The sequence below is a fragment of the Gallus gallus genome, chromosome 1 (assembly GCF_016699485.2).
Source record: "Gallus gallus isolate bGalGal1 chromosome 1, bGalGal1.mat.broiler.GRCg7b, whole genome shotgun sequence".
NCBI lineage: Eukaryota > Metazoa > Chordata > Aves > Galliformes > Phasianidae > Gallus > Gallus gallus.
In genome coordinates, this window is record NC_052532.1 from 143,986,368 (window position 1) to 144,006,007 (window position 19,640).

General features: G+C 46.7%; 2 protein-coding genes across 12 annotated transcripts in view; one reads left to right on the forward strand and one right to left on the reverse strand.

The window, feature by feature from the left end:
• Positions 1-9,464, forward strand: part of GGACT (gamma-glutamylamine cyclotransferase) — a 29,614-nt gene extending 20,150 nt beyond the window's left edge. For all 7 annotated transcript variants that reach the window (XM_416969.8, XM_025146747.3, XM_025146745.3 and 4 more), the window contains one exon: positions 8,272-9,464. In XM_416969.8, the coding sequence (XP_416969.1) occupies positions 8,272-8,750 (479 nt within the window). In that variant the 3' untranslated portion in view covers positions 8,751-9,464. The remainder of the gene's footprint in view (positions 1-8,271) is intronic.
• Positions 9,465-10,856: 1,392 nt separating this feature from the next.
• Positions 10,857-19,640, reverse strand: part of PCCA (propionyl-CoA carboxylase alpha subunit) — a 270,716-nt gene continuing 261,932 nt past the window's right edge. For all 5 annotated transcript variants that reach the window (XM_040706028.2, XM_416970.8, XM_046913872.1 and 2 more), the window contains 2 exons: positions 14,064-14,141; positions 10,857-11,201 (listed from right to left, as the gene is read on the reverse strand). In XM_040706028.2, the coding sequence (XP_040561962.1) occupies positions 11,133-11,201; positions 14,064-14,141 (147 nt within the window). In that variant the 3' untranslated portion in view covers positions 10,857-11,132. The remainder of the gene's footprint in view (positions 11,202-14,063; positions 14,142-19,640) is intronic.

Below are 19,640 nucleotides of genomic sequence, written 5' to 3' on the forward strand. Positions count from 1 at the left end.
ATTTTCTAATCCTTAATTTCTGCCAAGTTTATCAAAGGTTTGTGTTTCAGTCGCTCGTCTATAGTGATGTAGGTAGGTGGTTTCCAGGAAAAAAGGAAACAATAATTCAGTATTATGTGACCCTGCAGCCAGTACAGAATTGCTCTCCCTGCTCAGCTCTTACCATTGCACCAGGAGCTCGCTGCTGTCTCGCCTGCCTACCACATGACAAGGCCTGAGGTGATGCCACCTGGATGCTTGTGTCAGCTGGGGCTCACAGGCTGCCAGGGCTCTGAGCATCGCCCGCCCTGGGCCAGCTGAAAGGTGTGTGTGGCCAGGGAGGCTGCTGTGCTGATGGCTGTTTAAAAGCTTCCTCCAGGCTGAGCCACCTCCCTGAGTGATGAGGGAAGGGAGCCTCTGCAGAGCAGGTACTGCTGCGCTGGGACCAGCGGGGCACCTCTCTGCTCCATACAAAGTGTTACTGTGTGGTGTTTTCCACGTCCCGTTCCAGCGCTGCTTTGTGGAAAGGCACCTTGCGATCTAGCACAAACCTGATCTTTTCTCCCTTCCATTTCTGCCTCACCAGCTTTTCAGCATAGAAAAATGTGTTCCCATGCTTAGGTACTCAGAGTGTTTGCTGAGTTTCACAGGCTGAGATGCTCTTCCCGATCGAAAACAACTGACTGAACGTTCTGAGTATTGGCATGTAAATCAGTGTGCTGACCTTGCTGGGGTCTGGGAAAACCCGTCCCAGCTTCAGACTGCATTTGAGCCTCAGGATGTCAGCAGTTTGAATCACTGTGCTGTGCCCTGCATGCCAATTGCAGAAACAGCTTCAAATTCACAGTGGTGTTTGAGAGTACCAGGAGCAAGGCTAGCACAACAGGGCTGCAGCATCAACAGTTGTTGCCTACCTTGTTCTTCTGTGATGAGGATCTGGCATTTGAAGTTAATATTCTTTTTCTTTCCTCTGTCACTTTTTATGCAGATAAAACAATTTAAGCCTACATATTAGTGGGGTGCTTCAACACCTACAGGCAGCTAAGTACCACCATGCAGGTCTCTCCTTCCTTCCCTCAACAGAACAGGAGGAGGAATGTAGGATGGGAAGAGGGTTCAGGGGGTTCAGATAAGGAGAGAGAGATCACTCTCCTACTGTCATCATGGGCAAAACAGACTCCGCATAGGATAGATTAATTTATTGCCTGTTACTAACAGACTGGAGCAGTGAGAAACTAAAAGCAAACTGCACACACCTCCCTGCCGTCTACCCTCCTCTACCTCCTACCCCTAAATGATACAGAGGAATGAGAATGGCGAGATACTTTGTCTCTGCTGCTCCTTCATGATCCTTCTCTGTCCTTGGTGTAGCATGAGGTCCCTCCCATAATGCCATCTTTCCCAAACTGATCCTGTGTAAGCTTCCCACAGGCTGCAGCTCTGCCAGCACTGCTCCAACATGGCTCCATGCCACAGGGCTACATACCACAGGGCCCACCCTTCAAGCACTGCTCCACACGGGTCCCCGCAGGCTGCAGCTCCCCCCTGCCCTCCTGCCCCACCGCAGGCTGCTCTCAATGGGTTGCAGCTCCGGCCTGGGCTGCTCCTGGCAGGAGTATCCATGGGCTGTGAGCTCCTTCAGGACCCATCCACTGCTGCCCCATGGGCTCCTCCGTGGCTATATGGGGAGATCTGCTCCATGTGGTGCCTGTAGGCTGCAGGGAGACAGCCTGCTCCTCCATGGGCCTCTCCTGGGCTGCAGGGAGCTTCTGCTCTGAGCCTGGAACACCTCCTGCCCTCCTTCTGCACTGACCTGGATGGCTGAAGGGCTGTTCTCTCACATTTCTCACTTCTCTCTCCCAGCTGCTGTTGGGCAGCAGTTTTTCCCTTCCTTCAATCTGTGCTCCCACAGCTCAGCTCTGGCAGCACCCGGTGCCAGCTCTGCTCTGGCACGGGTCATTGCTGGGCTCTGTTTGCAAAGGCCATCTCTGCAGCCCCCTGCTACCAAAACCCTGTCCTGTAAACCCGATACAGCTAGAGTTGCAGACAGAAGATAGAGAATCACAGAATGGTCTGGGCTGGAGGAGTCCTTAAAAACCATTCAATCTCATCCTCCCTCTGGACCAAGTTGCCCAGCACCCCATCTTGGATTGGAACTCTTCCAAAGATGGGACATCCACAGCTTCTGTGGGCATCCTGCTCCAGTGCCTCACAGCCTCACCATGAAGAATTTCTTCCTGATATCTAATGTAAATATATCCTCTTTCAGTTTAAAACCACTACACCTTGTCCTATTGCTACAGGCCATAGTAAAAAGTCTCTCCCTCAAAGATATTTCTGTGTATGTCATTTGAATGTCATATAGCTGACATAAAGTTGAGAAGGGTTTTGAGAAGTCATCTACTTAGTTACCTTACTCTTAGGCAAGATTAAATGTAGTACCCAGGAGAGACTGGACAAATTTCTGTTTTCAAGACTGCTGGTTTTGAAGACTTCAGCACTCTTGAATTGTCTGAAAATGTTTCTCATAACAGTTGCCACTGAAGAGTAGGATGCTGAGGTATTGCAGTGCTCTTCCAGCACATCAGTCTATTGCTCAACAGCAATCAGAAAGATAGTGCAAAACGTAAGCAAAACAGGAAATGTGAGTTATATTACTTTATAAATCCGTGGTTTATCCATCCTTGAAGATGTCAGTTCTGGTTTCCCTATCTCAGAAGTAGATAAGGACTCCAGCCTAGAAGAAGGCAAGGGCTGACAAAGTGGTGGCACAGAAGAGGTGTACAGAGAGCATTTGGAGGGGGAGCCATCAGATGAAGCTAGCGGTTGGCAAGGAAAAATGCTCAGTCAGGCTGTGGGGCTGCCTGCCTTGTGTTGCTGTGATTTGTGGTTTGAAGTCTGGAGATGTATCACTGCTCTCTGTTCTTAAGTTCTTTCTGAGGTATCTGAAATTGATGGATGTCACTTGTGGAACACCAGGCTCATTTTTGTTGTGACTTATTGTGGTTGTTCTTAGGCCCTGCCTGTTTTTATGATTAGAAAGCTGTTTCTGTCTAAGTTAATTCTTCCATACAGAAATTTTGTGTATATAGAGAACCACTTATCTCTTCTGTAAAAACTTCACCTGTATATGTAGCTGGTGTGTAGGAGCCCTGTTAGCTCCTGTTCAAGCTGAACAATTTGTTCAGTCTGTGCCTCAAAATAAGGGCCCTTGGTTCATTTTCTCAATGATCCTCCCTGAGCTCATTTTAACTACCTTTGTAGCCCACGGATGTCTGAACTGTGGTGTCAAAAACTTGATATAATAATCTTTTGGCTTACATAATACTACCCTATGGCAAAACAGTCAATAATACTCATAAAGTATTGTGGGGGCAACTATTTCTTACCAACATAATTTGTTCACATCTGTTGTCTTTCCGTTGCCTTCTTCCTACTCTTGTCCTCTTCATGTGCTTGCAATCCCTTCTTGTCTCTGCTTGCAATCCCTTCTTGTCTCTGCACTGTCTAGAAGTTGAGCATGTTAATTAGTCTAAAAATGCATCCAGCATGTTTCTGCATCGTGCCCCAGCACCGTTTTGTGTGTGCTGGCTTTATCCAATTGACATTTGGAGCCCTATATACCTGCTGCTAATGTTTACTTTGGGAATTAAGCTCTTCCTGGTAATAGTAAAAGAAAAAAAGAATATTACAATAAAAAAGTTAGCTGAGTAGATTTCTCTACCTGATAGAGTTGAGGGTGATTGCAAAGAGTTTCAAGCAGATATAAACAAACATGGCCTCTGATGCCAAGTCAGTGCCAGGAACATGAGCAGCAGTGTGATTGCTGCTTGTTCTGACCCAAAACATCCTTGGGACGCTCACACTTCAGTGCAGCCCATTTGTTGGTTTGGAGATAGAAGCTGTCCAAGGGTGAGATGAAAAGTATCTGTGAAGCAGGTTAAGTGCCGTTTCAGGTGGTGGCTAGTAGTGTCCAACACGGCCCTGGTCACTGAATACTGTTGTTTGTTTTCACAAACCAGCACCTCGCAGTTTCTGAGCGAACAACTGCTGCGAGGAGACCATAACCTCTGGATTTCAAAGGAGCCATCGTTTTGCTGGTGCCTCTGTGGTTAATGTAAGAAAGGTGTCTTGCCATAAACTTTTCCGAGGTATTCAGCAAGGTTGGAAAGGGGTCGGCCCGGGCAGGAAGCCCTTGTCTGTGCTATAAAGAAAATAGCGAGTAACAAAATGAAAGCATCAAAGGCCCAACAGGATGCAGTCCCATGAGCCCTCTCTGGCATGTTAGTCCTGCTTGAAAGTTAGCATTGAGTGAAGAGTGACCTTAAAACTCGCTTCATTCAAACGGACTGGGCTCAAGTTTAAAGTTCAAGGCATTTTGTTTTTTCACCTGTTTCCTACAGTTTTAAGAAACTTCTGAAGAATTAATGTGTAACTATATCTGGTCACTGAGCCAGCGCTAAGAATTTTTCTCAAGGGAAAATAGTGTTACTGTATGGAGGGAGAGAAATGGATACTTTCTGATCTGCAAGGGAAAGCTTCAGCAAAATAAAACCCAAACCCACCGCTACCGCAGTCACAAAGGGCTGCGGAGCAAGCGTGATGGACACACTGCTGCTTTTATTTTTCCAGAAAAGCTGCTGGGATGCAACAGTTGATGGAACCACGGCAAAAAGGATGTTTATGGCCAGAGCTGTTGGGAGGTGAGGCCGTGCCCCAGCTCAGGACCCAGCAGCTCGGCCGGGACAGGGCCCTGCAGCCCCACAGCCAGACTCACCCCCACATCTCCTGCCCTCCTGACCCGGAGGCAGCCCCCTGTCCTCTGATCTTTGCATCCCACATAGCAAAGGGAGCAGTAACACGACCCACAAGCAGGCCGCCCGTCCGCCTTTCGTAGTTAAAAGAAAGAGTTGGGAGAGATGACATACAGATTTCATTTGTGTTTCCTCGCGCCGTTAAATTTTAATGATTCTAGCATGAATATTTCATGAAAGAACCTTTTGAATGGGTTGTGTTTTGTCCTGGCACCCACTACCTAGTATAGAATCTGATTTCTATTATTATTATTATTATTTTCTCTGAAGTCGATCAGCAGAGGTCTGAAGTGTCAAACCAGATTAAGTGAGGAAGACCGCTTTCCCGTGGCACCGCCAGCCGCGCTGCTGCTGGCTGAACTGCTGTGCAGTGACCCTGAAATACAGTCCTGCTCTTTGCTCTCCTTGCCACAAGGTGGCTGAGGACGGTCTGAAAGCACAGATCTGAGCGCTGGGAGTTGCGCTGGCTGTGGAGCAGCCTGTCCAGAACGCAACACTCAGCAACGCATACGCAAAGGCAGCGCAAAGGCAGCGTGTTGAGCTTACCCCAGGCGGATGGTGGCCATGGAGGGCGAGGGGAAGTTTGGTCGCCAGCCCTCTTCTGTTACAGCTGTGGAAGTGCTGAGAGTCTGGGGCTTGCAAGCGCCATCTCTGTGTAACCCAGGACTGAGGTTTCCAATTCCTCCTCAGTCTCCACTTAAGCTGCCGGGTGAATTCATTTACTTACATTATGGAACATAGAATCATAGAATCGTTTGAGTTGGAAGTGACCCTTAAAGGTCATCTGGTCTAACCCCCCTGCAGTGAGCAGGGACACCCGCAGCTCGATCAGGGTGCTCAGAGCCCCCTCCAGCCTGACTGAAACACCCAACCCTGGGTTAGCGAGTTCTGTTGCTGTGGTTGGGTTTGTTGCGACGAGCGGTAGTGTGCTGGGTGTACTGCTGTCAATCTGAAGGGAGCGCTTCCAAAGTACCTGAAGCTGCTCAGCCAGAAATATGCACTTCGTTGTCACCAGTTTTGTGAGTTTTAACACTTCTTCCTGAAAACTTTTAGGAAGCTTATCTTCAAATGTACAGTAAGGAGAGATCTTAGCTTAATGGAAATGAAGCGTATCTTTTTCCTACAGATGCGCCACTCGGTATTAAGCTTTTTATGTGTGTTTTAGGTTTCCCTTTTTATTTTTTAACTTATTAACTCTGACAAGTAACCTCTTGGTTGTGAACAATTTAATTCACAATTCATTTTTCTGATTCAAAGTGAACACGAGTGCCCTAATCCCCTAATGGGAATTAATTGCATGTTTCAGTGCTTAACTCTGATCCTTTCCCAATCCCCACTGGGACAAGTTTCTTCCTGAAAGATCTCTGTTTGTTATTCAAAACACAGTCTGAAAGGTAATGATTTTTCTTATAAAAGGGAGTCAGACGAACTGAATATTAATGTCCTTTTTATTGTGAGGGAATGAGCCGCCTCTGAAAAAACTCATTTATGTCATGAAGGATAGATTACGCTGGAGTATATCTGATAAAACAGAGACAAATCAGTGTGGTATTTTTCCTCAAGTGAAAGCTGTTTGCCAGTAAATAAAGGCACGCACCATTTTTGCTGGAAAAGTATTCTGTTACAGAGAGAAACTCTTTCTTCACGAAGGGAGAAGCTGCTTTGCTACTGGTTAAAAGGCCTGGTGATTGTAAATGACGCTCCTCTTGGCTGGTAATGTACCCTTTGGATAACCCAGCTGACCTAGCTACTAAATTAAGAATAAATAGCTGAAAAAAAAAAAAAAAAACATTTATTTTCTGCTTCCAGTCAGTTTTTAAAGATTTTTCAAACTCTGAATGTTGTTCAACAACAAACGGAGCTTCATGTTCTCCTCTGGTGGTTGGTGCATGGCAGGCAGCTGCCTTGCTGCTGTGTTGGGCGGAACAGAGACAGACTGAGGGCAAAATCAGGAAAACCATCATTTGCCATGCAGGAAGAAGTGAGGATGAACAGGGCAGAGGGTGAAAAACAAAGGAAAATCTAGGATCTTCCAGTTTTGCTGGCACTGGAATAACAGGGTCCTGCCTCCCAGTCCATCCCCAAGGTAAACAAATGGAAATAGCATTGGCTCTGCTCACCCGACAAGAGGGGTGAAGGTGCTCCCGACGACGCTGTCGCCTGGCCTGCCCTCATCAAGTCAGCAAAGGAGGCCTGTCAGCTGGGAGTCACTGAAAGCACCAAAGAGAAATGCTGTTTTTCCCTTTCCCTGAACAGGCGAGACAAACACGTCCTTGTGCTTGCGACGGCAGCTTCCGAGCAGCCCTGGCTTGGCTGAACGTGGCCTCCCCAGCTCTGCCGGCGTTGAGCAGGCAGAGCCGGCCAGCGGGATCTGGTGCTGGGGCTGCGGGAAGCCTTCAGCATGTCCCCGAAGCGGCCCTACAGCAGGTTGAACTTCACCCAAGCCTGTGCCAGGCCACCTCATTCTGCAGCACAGCACTTGTTTTTCCAGGGCTGATGTTCCAGCCTTTTCATTCCCTTTCAGGACAGGCAGCTCTGTGGTCAGGCTGAGTGATGTCCCAGTTTGCACAGTGTTAGCTTGCTGCAGCTACAGGCACCGTGCTTCTTACTGTGCTTTCCTGTTTGCTTGGGTTTTTTTTTTTGAGAGTGTAACCAAGTTGGTATTACTAACATAAAAAATGCTCACCAGCAAATGTATGCAAATGCAGCACAACATGATGGCAAGTTTGAATGCATTAATTTGCTTTGGGATGATTAATGCCACTGTGCTTTATTTTACCATGAAACAAGATACTTGAACTGAAACCAGGCACCTCTGTCTCTGAATATAATGTTGTTTCTCAAATCCTGAATATTGCCATGGTGAAAGGGAGGCACACGCTGTGCTGGGCTGCGCAGACCTGGGGATGAGGAAAAGTTCATCGCTACAGCCTTTAAAACCAGCCCCTCTGCCAGGGAGGGGCAGAATTGTCCTTTGGCTTCACCTCTGCAGTCTTAACACTACCTGGACTTGACTGAGGCTACTTAAACCATAAATGCAGTAGAGCAATATAGTAAGGTGCTTGCATAGCTGAACTGAACCGTGCCTTTTTCTTGTCGTCGGGGTATTTGGTTGGTTGGTTGTTGTTTTTCTTCCACGAAGGATGTGCTAATTGGAACTTGTTCCTATCACTGGGATGGCTCCCTGGGTTGCTTATAGTGTGTTACTGAGCATGGCATCATACTTTGTGCAGCACGGCTCCAATCTAATCGTGAGAGAGGCAGAAAAACCTCGAGGAAAGCTTGAAGCTCAGCACTGTGTTGGCTGCTGGTGTGGCTTCCTTAGAATCATAGAATACGCTGAGTTGGAAGGGACCCTTAAGGATCATTGACTCCAACTCCTGGCTCTGCACAGCAGCACCCAGAAATCAGACCTTCTCCTTAGAGAAGGCCAGTCACATACGTAACATTCGCCTTTGTCCTTCTGCCGCTTTTGCAGGTACGATGGCTCGTGTCTTTGTGTATGGCACGCTTAAAAAGGGCCAGCCCAACTACAAGCACATGATCAACACCGCCAAGGGGATCGCAAAGTACCAAGGAAGGGGCCGCACGGTGGAGAAATACCCTCTGGTGATTGCAGGGAAGTACAACATCCCCTACATGCTCAACATCCCGGGCACAGGACACCACATCGCAGGGGAGATTTACACTGTGGATGACCAGATGCTGCGGTTCCTCGACGAATTTGAAGGCTGCCCGGACATGTACCAGCGCACAACGATGAGAATCGAGGTGGTGGAGTGGGAGGGGAAGAGCGGCACAGCCGAGGTACGACCAGCCAGCAGTGGGGTGATGGAGTGCTTCGTGTACAACACCAGCACCTACCAGCCTGAGTGGGTCCAGCTGCCCTACCATGACAATTACGATTCCTCCGGGACCCACGGCCTCTCCTATGTGCTACGGGAGAACAGAGATTGAGCCGGCACAGCCCTGCGAAGACAGTTCTAAGCAGGTGTTGTGTGGCAGCCCTTCCAGCCACCCCATAATGCCTTTCTCTTAAGTCCCCAGATCTGTAACCTCCCAGACCTGGGCACGCTGGCTCTAGTGCTGCAGGGCCTAGAGACTGGCACAGCCTTGTGCCCCCACTAACCCACCCTAACTGGTTTCGCCTGATGGCCAAAATAACTGTGTTTGTGCACAGCAGTGAGGGGGTTTATGTTCTTTCCTGCCTCCCTACCCCTTCACCTCAGTGCACGGCCAAGGTGAGTGGAAGACAGATGAACACACTAATTCTTTCTTACCTGAACTGATAAATTTATCACGTGTGTTCCGTAAGCTGGGTGGAGTAATGACGTTATTGTACTAATAGCTAAAACTGATTTTTAAAAAATCATATCTGCAAGCAAAGTAAAATGCACGTCTAATATTGTCCTCTAATGGTAGGCTACTGAATGTAAACCAAGCAGCAAGCAAATGTCTGTGGGGGAAAAATGACCGCACAGGTAGTCTGCGCTTCGGGAAAAATACAACACTGCTGTAGAAATAAAGGGAAGACATTTTTAAAGATGACCGTTCTTACTTCATAACGCAATGTTTTCCTGAACTGGAGATGATTGTTTTTAAAATACATTTAGTTTTATGAGATACTGTAAAGAAATATTAAAGAATTATTAAAGAGAATTCCATTTAAAATCGTATGTTTCATTTAGCATCCTAAGTAAGCACTTTAGGTACTGTTTCAGTTCACTGAGTGTCTGGGATCTGGACGCTGAGGGCCAGAAAAGCAAACCTGACTTCAGCTGCCCACTGCACCGCACCAGCTGCAGCTGTGGTGAGCACTATTAAGGCGACGCTGAGCCAAGCACTTTAATGCAGAACTTGCAGTTGTATGCAGACTGGATTTCCTACTGGGGGGAAAGATCCTTAACCATGCTATTAAAGAATAAAAAAGGACCTATATGTGATTACTGCAACATTTAAAGACTACTGTCCTCATGACCCAACCAACTGTGCCGGCTTCTGTACAATCCGGGGATATTGTGGCTGTGTTGTTGCACTGCTGTGCCTTTTATTTCCTTCAACTACAGCGTTTGGTACACTGACATTGTATAATACAGAAAGCTGCTGCAGGGACAAGGCTGTGAGCGGGGAATGTGTGTCGTGCAGTGAGCCAGAGTACAATGAAGTGTACCAAGGGGACCGTTCAGAACTATATTGTACTTCTGCTTCACTGGCAGGAGCTCTGGGATGGCCAGAGATCAGCACAGGGAGCCAGGGTAAGGAACCGGCCTGAACTTCATCAGTAATGGGCAGTGCTGCCATTCAAGTAGAAAAATAGACTGAGAGGCTGTGCTTCTGCAGCAGGGATATTAAACTCTGAAATGCTTTTCAAGCAGAATATTCATTTTGTAAATCTTTTTATCATGCTTCAGTTTAGGCTGAGCCGTACCCCTTCTGGAGAAGGCAAGATGGGCACCAAGGACATTTCTAGGAAAGGCTGCAGGGTCTCTGCCTCAGTTTCTCCAAAGTTCTGTTTTTATGAACACTCCTAATCCCTCGCTGAGTCTTTAGAAGGAGCCCCTGCACAACAAGAGGTCAGACACGTGGATCTCCTGGACTGGAGGAGCTCAGGGGGCAGCGTGCTTGGCCTGAGGGGTGGCTGAGGGGACTTGAAACCTATGCCTGGAAGACCCTGTATCCAGTGACCAACAGAAAGAAGATAAAGGGGAGGGCGTTTGAGTATGGAGTCTGAATAAAAGAGAAAATTCCCTTAGAGCTGCAAGTGAAAATACAAGGGAAAGTCTGCAGTAGCAAAATAAAACATCTAACCCATAATTTAAAGCTAGTCTGGACAAAAGCTTCACAATATTACAATAAGTCTGACCAGAATTTAAGCAGTAATTGTTCAGCACTTACACAGGCTTTAGGAAAACTGCTGAGTCCATTCAGTGGTTAATTTGTCGCTCCTATCAACCATTCTGTACGATTTGGCTGGGGCCTCAAACCGGTGAGATTACCATGGAGAAGATTAATCAGCTTCAGGCTTTTGTTATGTTTTCTTTTTTGAAAAAGAAGCTTTTCCTGTTTTAAAGCAGAAATGGTATTTTATTGATTCTACTTGATCCTGAAAAATCAAAGAATTACAAAGGTTATGTACAAGTATTTCTGGAAGTAAAAATCTGGGATCTGTTGCCAAGGTTTAACATCTGTGTTTGCTGTCTTAACCACTGATACAATAAATATGGCTCTATAAAATCTTTTGCGTAGGAAGGTCCATCGTCTGTCTTGAATTGCTCTAATTTTACTTCATGGATGGAAATAACCAAGGTTGAGGTAATTCAACAGCAGGAAGGCAACCTTTCATTCCAGTTCCACCAGCAGATCTCCTTCTCCAACGGTATCACCGGCTTTGCAGTGCACAGCTTTCACCTACAGCACAGAAACAGGAACAATTTCAGTGTGCAGATCTGCACTGTCATTAAGTTCACACTAAAATTTTAAACCTTTCAGAAGACAGTTTGAGTATTCAGCATTCATGCTTGGACATTGCAATACAATATTCTGGTATTTCGTGGATTACAGATGGGAAGTATTAGTGAGTTTCGGGGCTGCAGCCATGAAGCTGGGTTTCCCTTAATCCCTGCACTGCTGAGAGAAATTGATTCAAATCCGAGTTGGAATCCTTTAATGTAACTGAACTTGGCAAAGGGTTACAGTTGTCAAATAAATGCAACTACATCGATAGATGAGTTCTTTTACTGAATGAATATAGTACAGTATGTCCTATATAGACCCTCATCTTCTCTAAAAAATGCTGAAACACATTAGCACATGGAGCTTCAGAAGACGTTTGAAGCTCTGTGTCATGGTTTGCTTGCAGTGTTAATCCAGAGCTCCCACTGAGGTACCCGAGTTGTTGGACGAAGTCTCGTTCAGCAGTTCATCTGGTTCAGTCACCTGAAGCTAACTGAGGCTCCGCAGCACACCCCAAATCAGGCTGATGGGACTGCACGACTGCCCACATCGGAGTGTGACAGCCTACAGCCCTGTGAGCTGTGGGTGCACCTCTGGATCTGTCACACAGACACATTCACAGCACTGTCCAAGAAATGAAGCTGAATATTGTTGACAGGTGAAAACTTCACAAGATATACAAGAAAGAGCTTTATTTCCAAATCAATACCTACACAGCCAACCCAATTCCTGAGACTCGTCTTTCAGGAGATTAAAGCAGTGTGAGAGACACTCTACTTCTTTCTTTTCTTGCTTTACAAAGCCAAAGTTCAGCACATGCTGTAGCTCAATGGTGTCTCAGCCTCCCCAGTGGTTTCTGCCACGTGCTGGCAGTGGCCATGCACTCCTCTGCCTGGCCACAGCTTGCTCCCCATCCCTCGCTGCTAAACCACCTGCATGGGGTGAGCTCAGAGTGGACAAACCCACGTTTCTCACAGCTATAAACAGGAAGGGGAATGATGAAGAAAAGGAATTCAGATGGGGAAGGAAAATGGACGTCCTCCAGCTGAAGGCAAACAAACAGAGTTTCAAAACACAATTTCAATGCATAAAAAAGTGGGCTAACAGCCAATGCCAAACATCCCATTCCTGCAGAGGGCTCAGGCTTTTTTAGCACTCTGAGCTGTGGCTTTGCACTGCAGAGTGGAGCAAAAATTTCAGTTTAGAAAGGACTAATTCACCAAATGGGGATTTTATGTGCACAGCTATGGGAAGTATTTGTTATTTGGAGAAGGGCAAGCAGGATTTCAAGGAACAGGTCATTGGGACGCAACGCACCTTGGTGGGAAAGGAAAGGTTGAAGTGAAAAAATAAAGTGGAGGGAAGGTGACAGTAGCACTTTAGTCACAAATACTCACTGGTTAAAAGCAGTTGAGACAAAGAGCAGCAAGAAGGGGTTAAGCAAAAAAAGTTGAAAAATAAATGCCATACCATATAATCAAGTGAGAAAATAAGTTATGTAGGAATTAATGCATGAAAGAAAATAACAGAGTGCCAGTGTCAGAGCAACAAGAGAAAGCACATTCTCCCTCTACCCCCCCTCACATTTATTTCCTCAAGACCCAATTCTGCATGAGGCGTACTGGAAGAGGCAAGCCCTGGTCCAAGCCTTGGTGACAATTTCAGTGCTGTGCCAAATTATCCTTTCTTGTAAACACACAAACAGTCCTTGGCATAGAAACCCATCCTCAGATCTCAGCAAATCTTGCCAACACCTAACCCAGTCTGCCCTGGAGTCAGGCTCCTTGCTGCCTCCTTCTGGGCTAACAAACCTTGCAAGATATCTTTCTGTTATCATTCTTATTACTCTCTTTAGCAAAATGGCCTTGCTTCAGGGAGAGCAGAGGGTCCAGAGATGGGCTGGGACCTGCTGGGAAAGGTGAGATTAGGAGAACAAAAAATCCAGATGATTCTGCTCTCTCTCCCTGTGCAAAGGCTGAATCAGGCCATGCCCAGGTGATGGCGTCAGGCTGCGCGTTACAGTGCGGCACAGGAATGCTCTGAGGCCCTGCCCCGGGGCTGACAACCCCCCATACAGATGGGGTTTCTCCCTGTCATGCAGTCTCCCTACCCAGTTCCCTGCTCAGAGGGCCAATAATACAAAAAAGAAAACACTCTCCTCACAGAATGATAGAATCATGGAATGGCCTGGGTTGAAAAGGACCGCAATGATCATCGAGTTTCAACTCCCCTGCTATGTGTAGGGTTGCCAACCAGCAGACCAGGCTGCCCAGAGCCACATCCAGCCTGGCCTTGAATGCCTCCAGGGATGGGGCATCCACAGCCTCCCTGGGCAACCTGTTCCAGTGTGTCACCACCCTCTGTGTGAAAAAACTTCTTCCTACAGAAATGCTTTCTATGCCTTCTTCTGAGTGGTCTGGTAAGATGAGAATGTTTGCCATTAATGAATTAACTAGCAAAGAGATCACCCTTCTTTAGTTGCTCTCTGGAAATAGGGAATTTGGGAAAATGATCTGTAACACCTTTCAATTCAACGTGGCGTTGTAACATTGTAGAAAACAAATCATTCAGGAGAAAAAGAGTTATATGAATTTCTAAAGCCAGTAAAACTACTTCCTGCTGTGCTATCTACGGCTCGGAACTGCTTAACAGCATTCACAGCAGATGTAAATGTTAAAAATTAAAGACACCTCACTTCGAAAGACTTACAACAATCAGACTTAATTCCTTAACAACCAGAATCCTCCTTTTTTCCTTTTTAAATTCCATCCTATTTGACAAGCTACATATGGTTTTAAGTGACCCAAGGTAGCTTACCTTGCCTGTTTTAGCAGCGATCATACTGTTCTGCATTTTCATTGCTTCAATTACACAAATCTCTTGACCTTCTGAAACCTGGTAAAATTAAAGTGGTACAAAATGAGAAGAGAGGATTTTTAAAGCTCTAAAAGCATGTATGGTTCTTATAGAAAATAAAGGGATTATTTCATTAAACGCTACAAGGCTTCCGTGGCGCAAGTCAAATCAGCCAGTTACGTACGGCCGAGACACAAACCACTGCTGCTTTTGGCAAACTGGGAGCAAAAGCAGGGAAAAAGGAATCACCCGCTGAAAGCCATCACCCCGAGCGAACCTGGATGGCCCCTCGCCCATCTCATACACTCGGCTCTAACTTTCACAGCTCGCATTTCACATCCGCCGCAGCTCGAGATCAATTAAATCCAGACTGAAATTTAATTTGCGCAGCTTTGGCCGCGGAGCTTCTGCTCTGCTTTCCTGGCACGGATCCCATGGATGCTAATCCTGGTGGGGAAGCCAGACATTTCTTGGCACCTGTCCTGGGGAGGCTCCAGCCCTGCACGTGGCGGCACCCGGGGAGTGTGCTCACCACCAAAAACCAGGCCCCAGGGCTTACGGTGGACTATGGGCTGCCTACAGATGAGGGCAAAAATACACAAGCCAGGATTTACCCCTCGTGTGAACCGGGGATCGCCCAGCCGCATCACGGAGATGGCTGTATCCCATTTTTCCAACTGCAGTGTGATTGATGGGCTTTCTGGAGTAAAGACGGAATGTGTTTGCTCCAGGAACACTGCACATTAACCAGATCCAGAAGGATAACCAATACTTTGACTACCAAAATGCCATCTCGAGCTTCAGGTGGGAGTTTAAGTCAGTACAAGCATCAACTCGGAGGATGGTGCCAAAGACTCGTGCTTTGTCCCCGGTTATTTTCCTCTGTTCCTGCTCCCTGCCTTTGTCTGTCTCTTGCACACCTGCTCCTCTGTGCGAGGCCGTTCCCCAGCAGCTCCCTTCCTTCCTGCTCTCCCTCTTCCTCCCCCTGCCTCACTGCTCAGCCTCTCTCCAGTCTGTTCTGAACTTCCAGACAGCTCTAAGGTTAACAGGAAGCTAGGAATAGCTATTTCAGTTTTTAAAAAGAAAAGAGAAGACAAGAACGTTGGTTTGGTTTGGTTTGGTTTGGTTTGGTAGAGGACCTTTCAGAAAGAAATAAATCTGCCATCCTCTGGTTAAACTCTGCTAGCCAGGTGCCCCCAGCCTCCGGGGTTGCCAAAGACTAAGGAGCGTGGATCAGAATTTGGGGGTATAATTACAAGGGCACAAGGAACTCTACTCTTGCGCCCAGTGTGACTCTAGTTGTCAAACCACCAAATGCCTCCATCAGGAGGATGATGCGCACACATGTCCTGTAACAACTGTCTGAACAGAGTTCTGAGAATACACTGACTGGGAAAGTACAGAGTTGTCTCCGCAGATCTGCAGTACAGCAGTAAAATACCAGTAAGCACAAGTGGCCATGGCATGGAGATGTCTGTGAATTTGAATTTTTCCATTTTCCACCTTTCTCTACAATAAAAAAATCCGTGTTTTACATAATAACCACTGGGCAGATGACAAAGGAATCGGTGTCTGGGAAGGAAATAATCCACCCAGCCAACAGACTATATAGCCAAGTAACCAGTAAACATCCCACAGTTGCACTATTTGGAAGGAAGGAGGCACTCCGAGTACGCAGCACATGTTAAAATGCTGTGTCAGTTCTTCTGACGATGCGCAATTTGTTCCAAATTACTTTGGCGAAAGTGTCACTTAAGCCCAGAAGTTTAATTACCGTTCTTATGTTAAACCTTTGCAGCTCCACTCATTGTGTTGCAGGGCAACAAATCCTAAAATGAGGCACTTGTAGCTGCCTCTTCTCTTTTTCAGCCTTCTGGGCATTGTCCAATTTCTTTCATTACATAATTGCACATATCCCTCTGCCTGTCATTTAGAGTGTAAATGAAAGCCACACTGATGTGTACAATTTCTTGCTTTCCAACTCGCTTATCTAAGGATTTATCTGGACGGTTTGTAAGGCGGGATTTTCTTTGTATGACTTCTTTCTTTCGGGGAATGGTACATCAGCGCAGAGAGGTCTCAGTGACGACTCGAATCTGTCAAAACAGGCAAATGGAAAGCAAACTGAAATCCGCTTGATGGGAGCCGGGTAAAATAGATGGGCCCTCTTTCTATTCGGGGACTGCACCGTGTGCTTCATCTCCTTCAGGTGAGCACTTTCCCCACTGAGCAATACGGGATGAGGAGAAGAAGCCGAACCCGAGAAGCAGAAGCACTGCCCCGCTTGCAGGAAGGGCGTAAAGAGGAAGCGCACCCAGGGACGGGCACCACTGCCAGGGATCTCCATGAGCACACAACACTTTTCTCAGACCTCTGCGCATCACCCAGTACGGGCTTCACGATTGTGACAGGGTGACTTCAGAGCGAGGCGTGTAAACTGCTCACAGGCCCCACAAGTCTTTCTGATAAACCCAATCAGCGCTGATGCACTTCCCCGCGCCCCGTCTAATTGGTGCAAAGTTTGCGGAGCTGCATCCCGCATCTTTCATCCAGCTTGCGGCGTCCCCTCCTTTGACATGGGGTCAGGGTTCACGTTCGCATCCGATGCTCCGAGTGGCCCTCATTAGGCGGCAGCCCGCCTCGCGCCCAAATGAGTACGCTGGGAGGGGAGCTCGGCCCATTTACTCAGCAGATTTTAGCATGTTAAGGAGGCCCGAATGTCACACAGCATTGCCACGTTTTGAGGAGTTTCAGACATCTCCAGCTGATGATTAATTGTGAGTGATGGGAAATAAAATCCAGTAAAGCCAGCTGCTTGCCATGGTCGGCAAAATTACTATAATGGATATAGGCTGCCAATTTTCCAGTTTTACTGGCAAGTCTTCCAAGTGTAATTAAGGGAAGTTATAAATGATATGGAAATCTATCAAGTCCCATTTATTTTCAGAGGACTCCTTCCCTTGAGACTTTTATCTTCGAGCTTATAGTTTGCTTTGTTGTGCTAATGATTTAAACCACTTCTTATTTCTGATTAAAGCCCCCAATATCCTCCATAAGAAGTTAGATCCACTTTATTCGCCAGGATTTAAAGAGACAGAAACCTTTTTAAAGTTGTGTTTGCTCTGGCTCGCTCTCTGGAGGCACAACCGAGCATCCTCCATCTTAGGCACTCTGCCACCATCCAGGTTGCTGTTTTCAGACAAATCTTGACAATTTGGAAAGATGCAGTGAGGGGGGGAGAAAGGAGCGGGAGGGGAAAGAGGCATTAAAAATAATAGAACACAAAATCCCCCACCAACAAAAGCCCGAGGGCCCCCCAAATCCTAACGCCTCCAAAAACAAAGCTCACCCAGGCTGCCCCAGACACCAGGCATTTAGCACGGGGTGGTGTTGCTCACTAATGTCGTTTGATTTGGAATAAAAGCATGAAAATGATGTGCAAAGGCCTAAAATTGGAGACGTAAAGGATGACTGCACCGTATTCCATTTCTCAATTTCATCCTTCAGAGCCACAAAATGGGGGTGATACAGTTACTGGATGAGATTTACAGTAACAGCTGTGGTCTTCCCACACAAGGGAGGACCTTCTAATGGGCTGAGGTCTGTTTTGAACAGACGGGGAGTAGCAAAACAAGGTTCCCTATTAAGGGTGTGCGGGAATATTACTGATAAAGAAAGCGAGTGGTGGGAGTCAGATTGCTTTAAGAGACCCAAATCTCCTTTCACTGGCAAAAATCAGAGCTATTTTAGAAAGTGCTAACTGCTAAATAAATGAGAGATGTGTAAACGTAAGGGTTTGGTTTTTCCTTCATCTCCTCACTACAAACTGTAAAGAATGCATAAGAACCAGTGCCAGGGGCATATGGCTTTCTCCTGCACTGAACGTTCATACAAAAGACAGGTTCATCAGTCATTGGAGTATCTGGGCAAAAAATTAGCTCCTGATGGATGGTATTCAGAGCTTACCTGCTGCTCGTACATTACCAGGGAAACACGGGTTTCGAAACCCACATGACATTAGAAACTGCAGACCGTGAAATACCCCACGTGCGAGGGAGCGCGCTCCTAACGTCCGCCGGGCTACACAAAATCAAAAATAAGCTATTTAAACCCTCTGCCTAAAATTGGGCCCGCTGCAAGGAACCCTGGGTCAGCCCTACACAGGCCAATTAACGCACAGCATCTGCTGTATAGAAGCCGTGCATGAAGCACTTCCGAATGATTTCAGCAATTAAAAGAAAACTGTTTCCTGCCTGTTCTGACAGCAACTGTTTCAATGCAAGAGTGAGCACCAAATCATTGTGTGCAGCTGAAAAAATTAAGTCTGTTTCTTTTTCTTTTTCTTCTTTTTTTTTTTTTTTTTTCCCCCATCTTGTGAAAAGGAGGTGGGAGGGATGAAGATTTCTTATGGAATCAGATCGTTCTTTTGTTGTCCGACATTCTGTGTTTTTCTGCCAAATTAGACAGAAGGCTCTGAGGGTTTACGGGGCCCTCTCCAGTATCACCTTCTGGTGCACTGCGGCTCCCTAAAAAGACGGATCGATATCAGCCCTGCTGATTTGCCTGCAAAAGTGAAAATCCCTCAATTACATTCTGAAGACCATTACATTTAGAACGCAGGTGCTCCGCCGATGCATAACATTTTAAGGCTCTCGGATCCAAAGAAAAAGAAAAGCAGTGATGCCTCTAAGCAGAAAGGATCTTCCGTTTGCTTAAAGGCAAAGGGAGAATTGGATTTTATGGGTATCTTCTTTCCAAGCTTTGGGAAGACACCAGTAAACAGCCCCTGTGATTTCCATTATGCCGAGTCCTCTGAGTGAGAAGGGACAATGCCAGACCTTGCCACGGGAAATCCAGCTACCCTGGCTAGCAGGCTTCCGCAAAATTATCACAAACACTCATTTACACCCATGCCAAACCACTGCACAGCGACTAGGTATGCATTTGCTGTGTAAAACCCTTACTAAAATTGGGGGGCTGTTTATTTGTTGTCTAAGTTCAGCCCATACTGGTATCACTCCCCTTCTGTTCCGTTCTTTTGCTCTGACTTGTTGGCACTGAGCATCTAACAAGAAAACAAACTGAGGGGAACTGGATGAGCAGCAATTGAAATTCCTTGACGTTGCCCATCACCACGTAAAATAATTAGTGCGGGCCTTCCCTTCGTTCCAAATTAACTTTGAAGCTACAGAGTCGCAAAAATAATTAGCAGCAATTAATACACTTGACAAATCATTATCAAGCTTTTTTTTTTTTTTTTTTTTTTTTTTTTTCCCAGCGCTCCTTTCAAGAGTGGATCTGCAGATAGCACTTCCCAAATGTTGTGACCCCTGATTAACCCGAGGTCAGTGCTGGCCCCCTGACAGCAACCAGCACCGGCCATTGCACTCCCACTTATCCCAAACACACGTCCCCGCTGCCGCTGCGACCCCGAAGTGCTGGGGGAAGCGATACGGGGCAGCACGCCTCCGTGGGGATGCTTGTGCTGCTTAGTCCCAACAACTCCGCGCTCCCAACACCACATCTCAGCCATGGCTG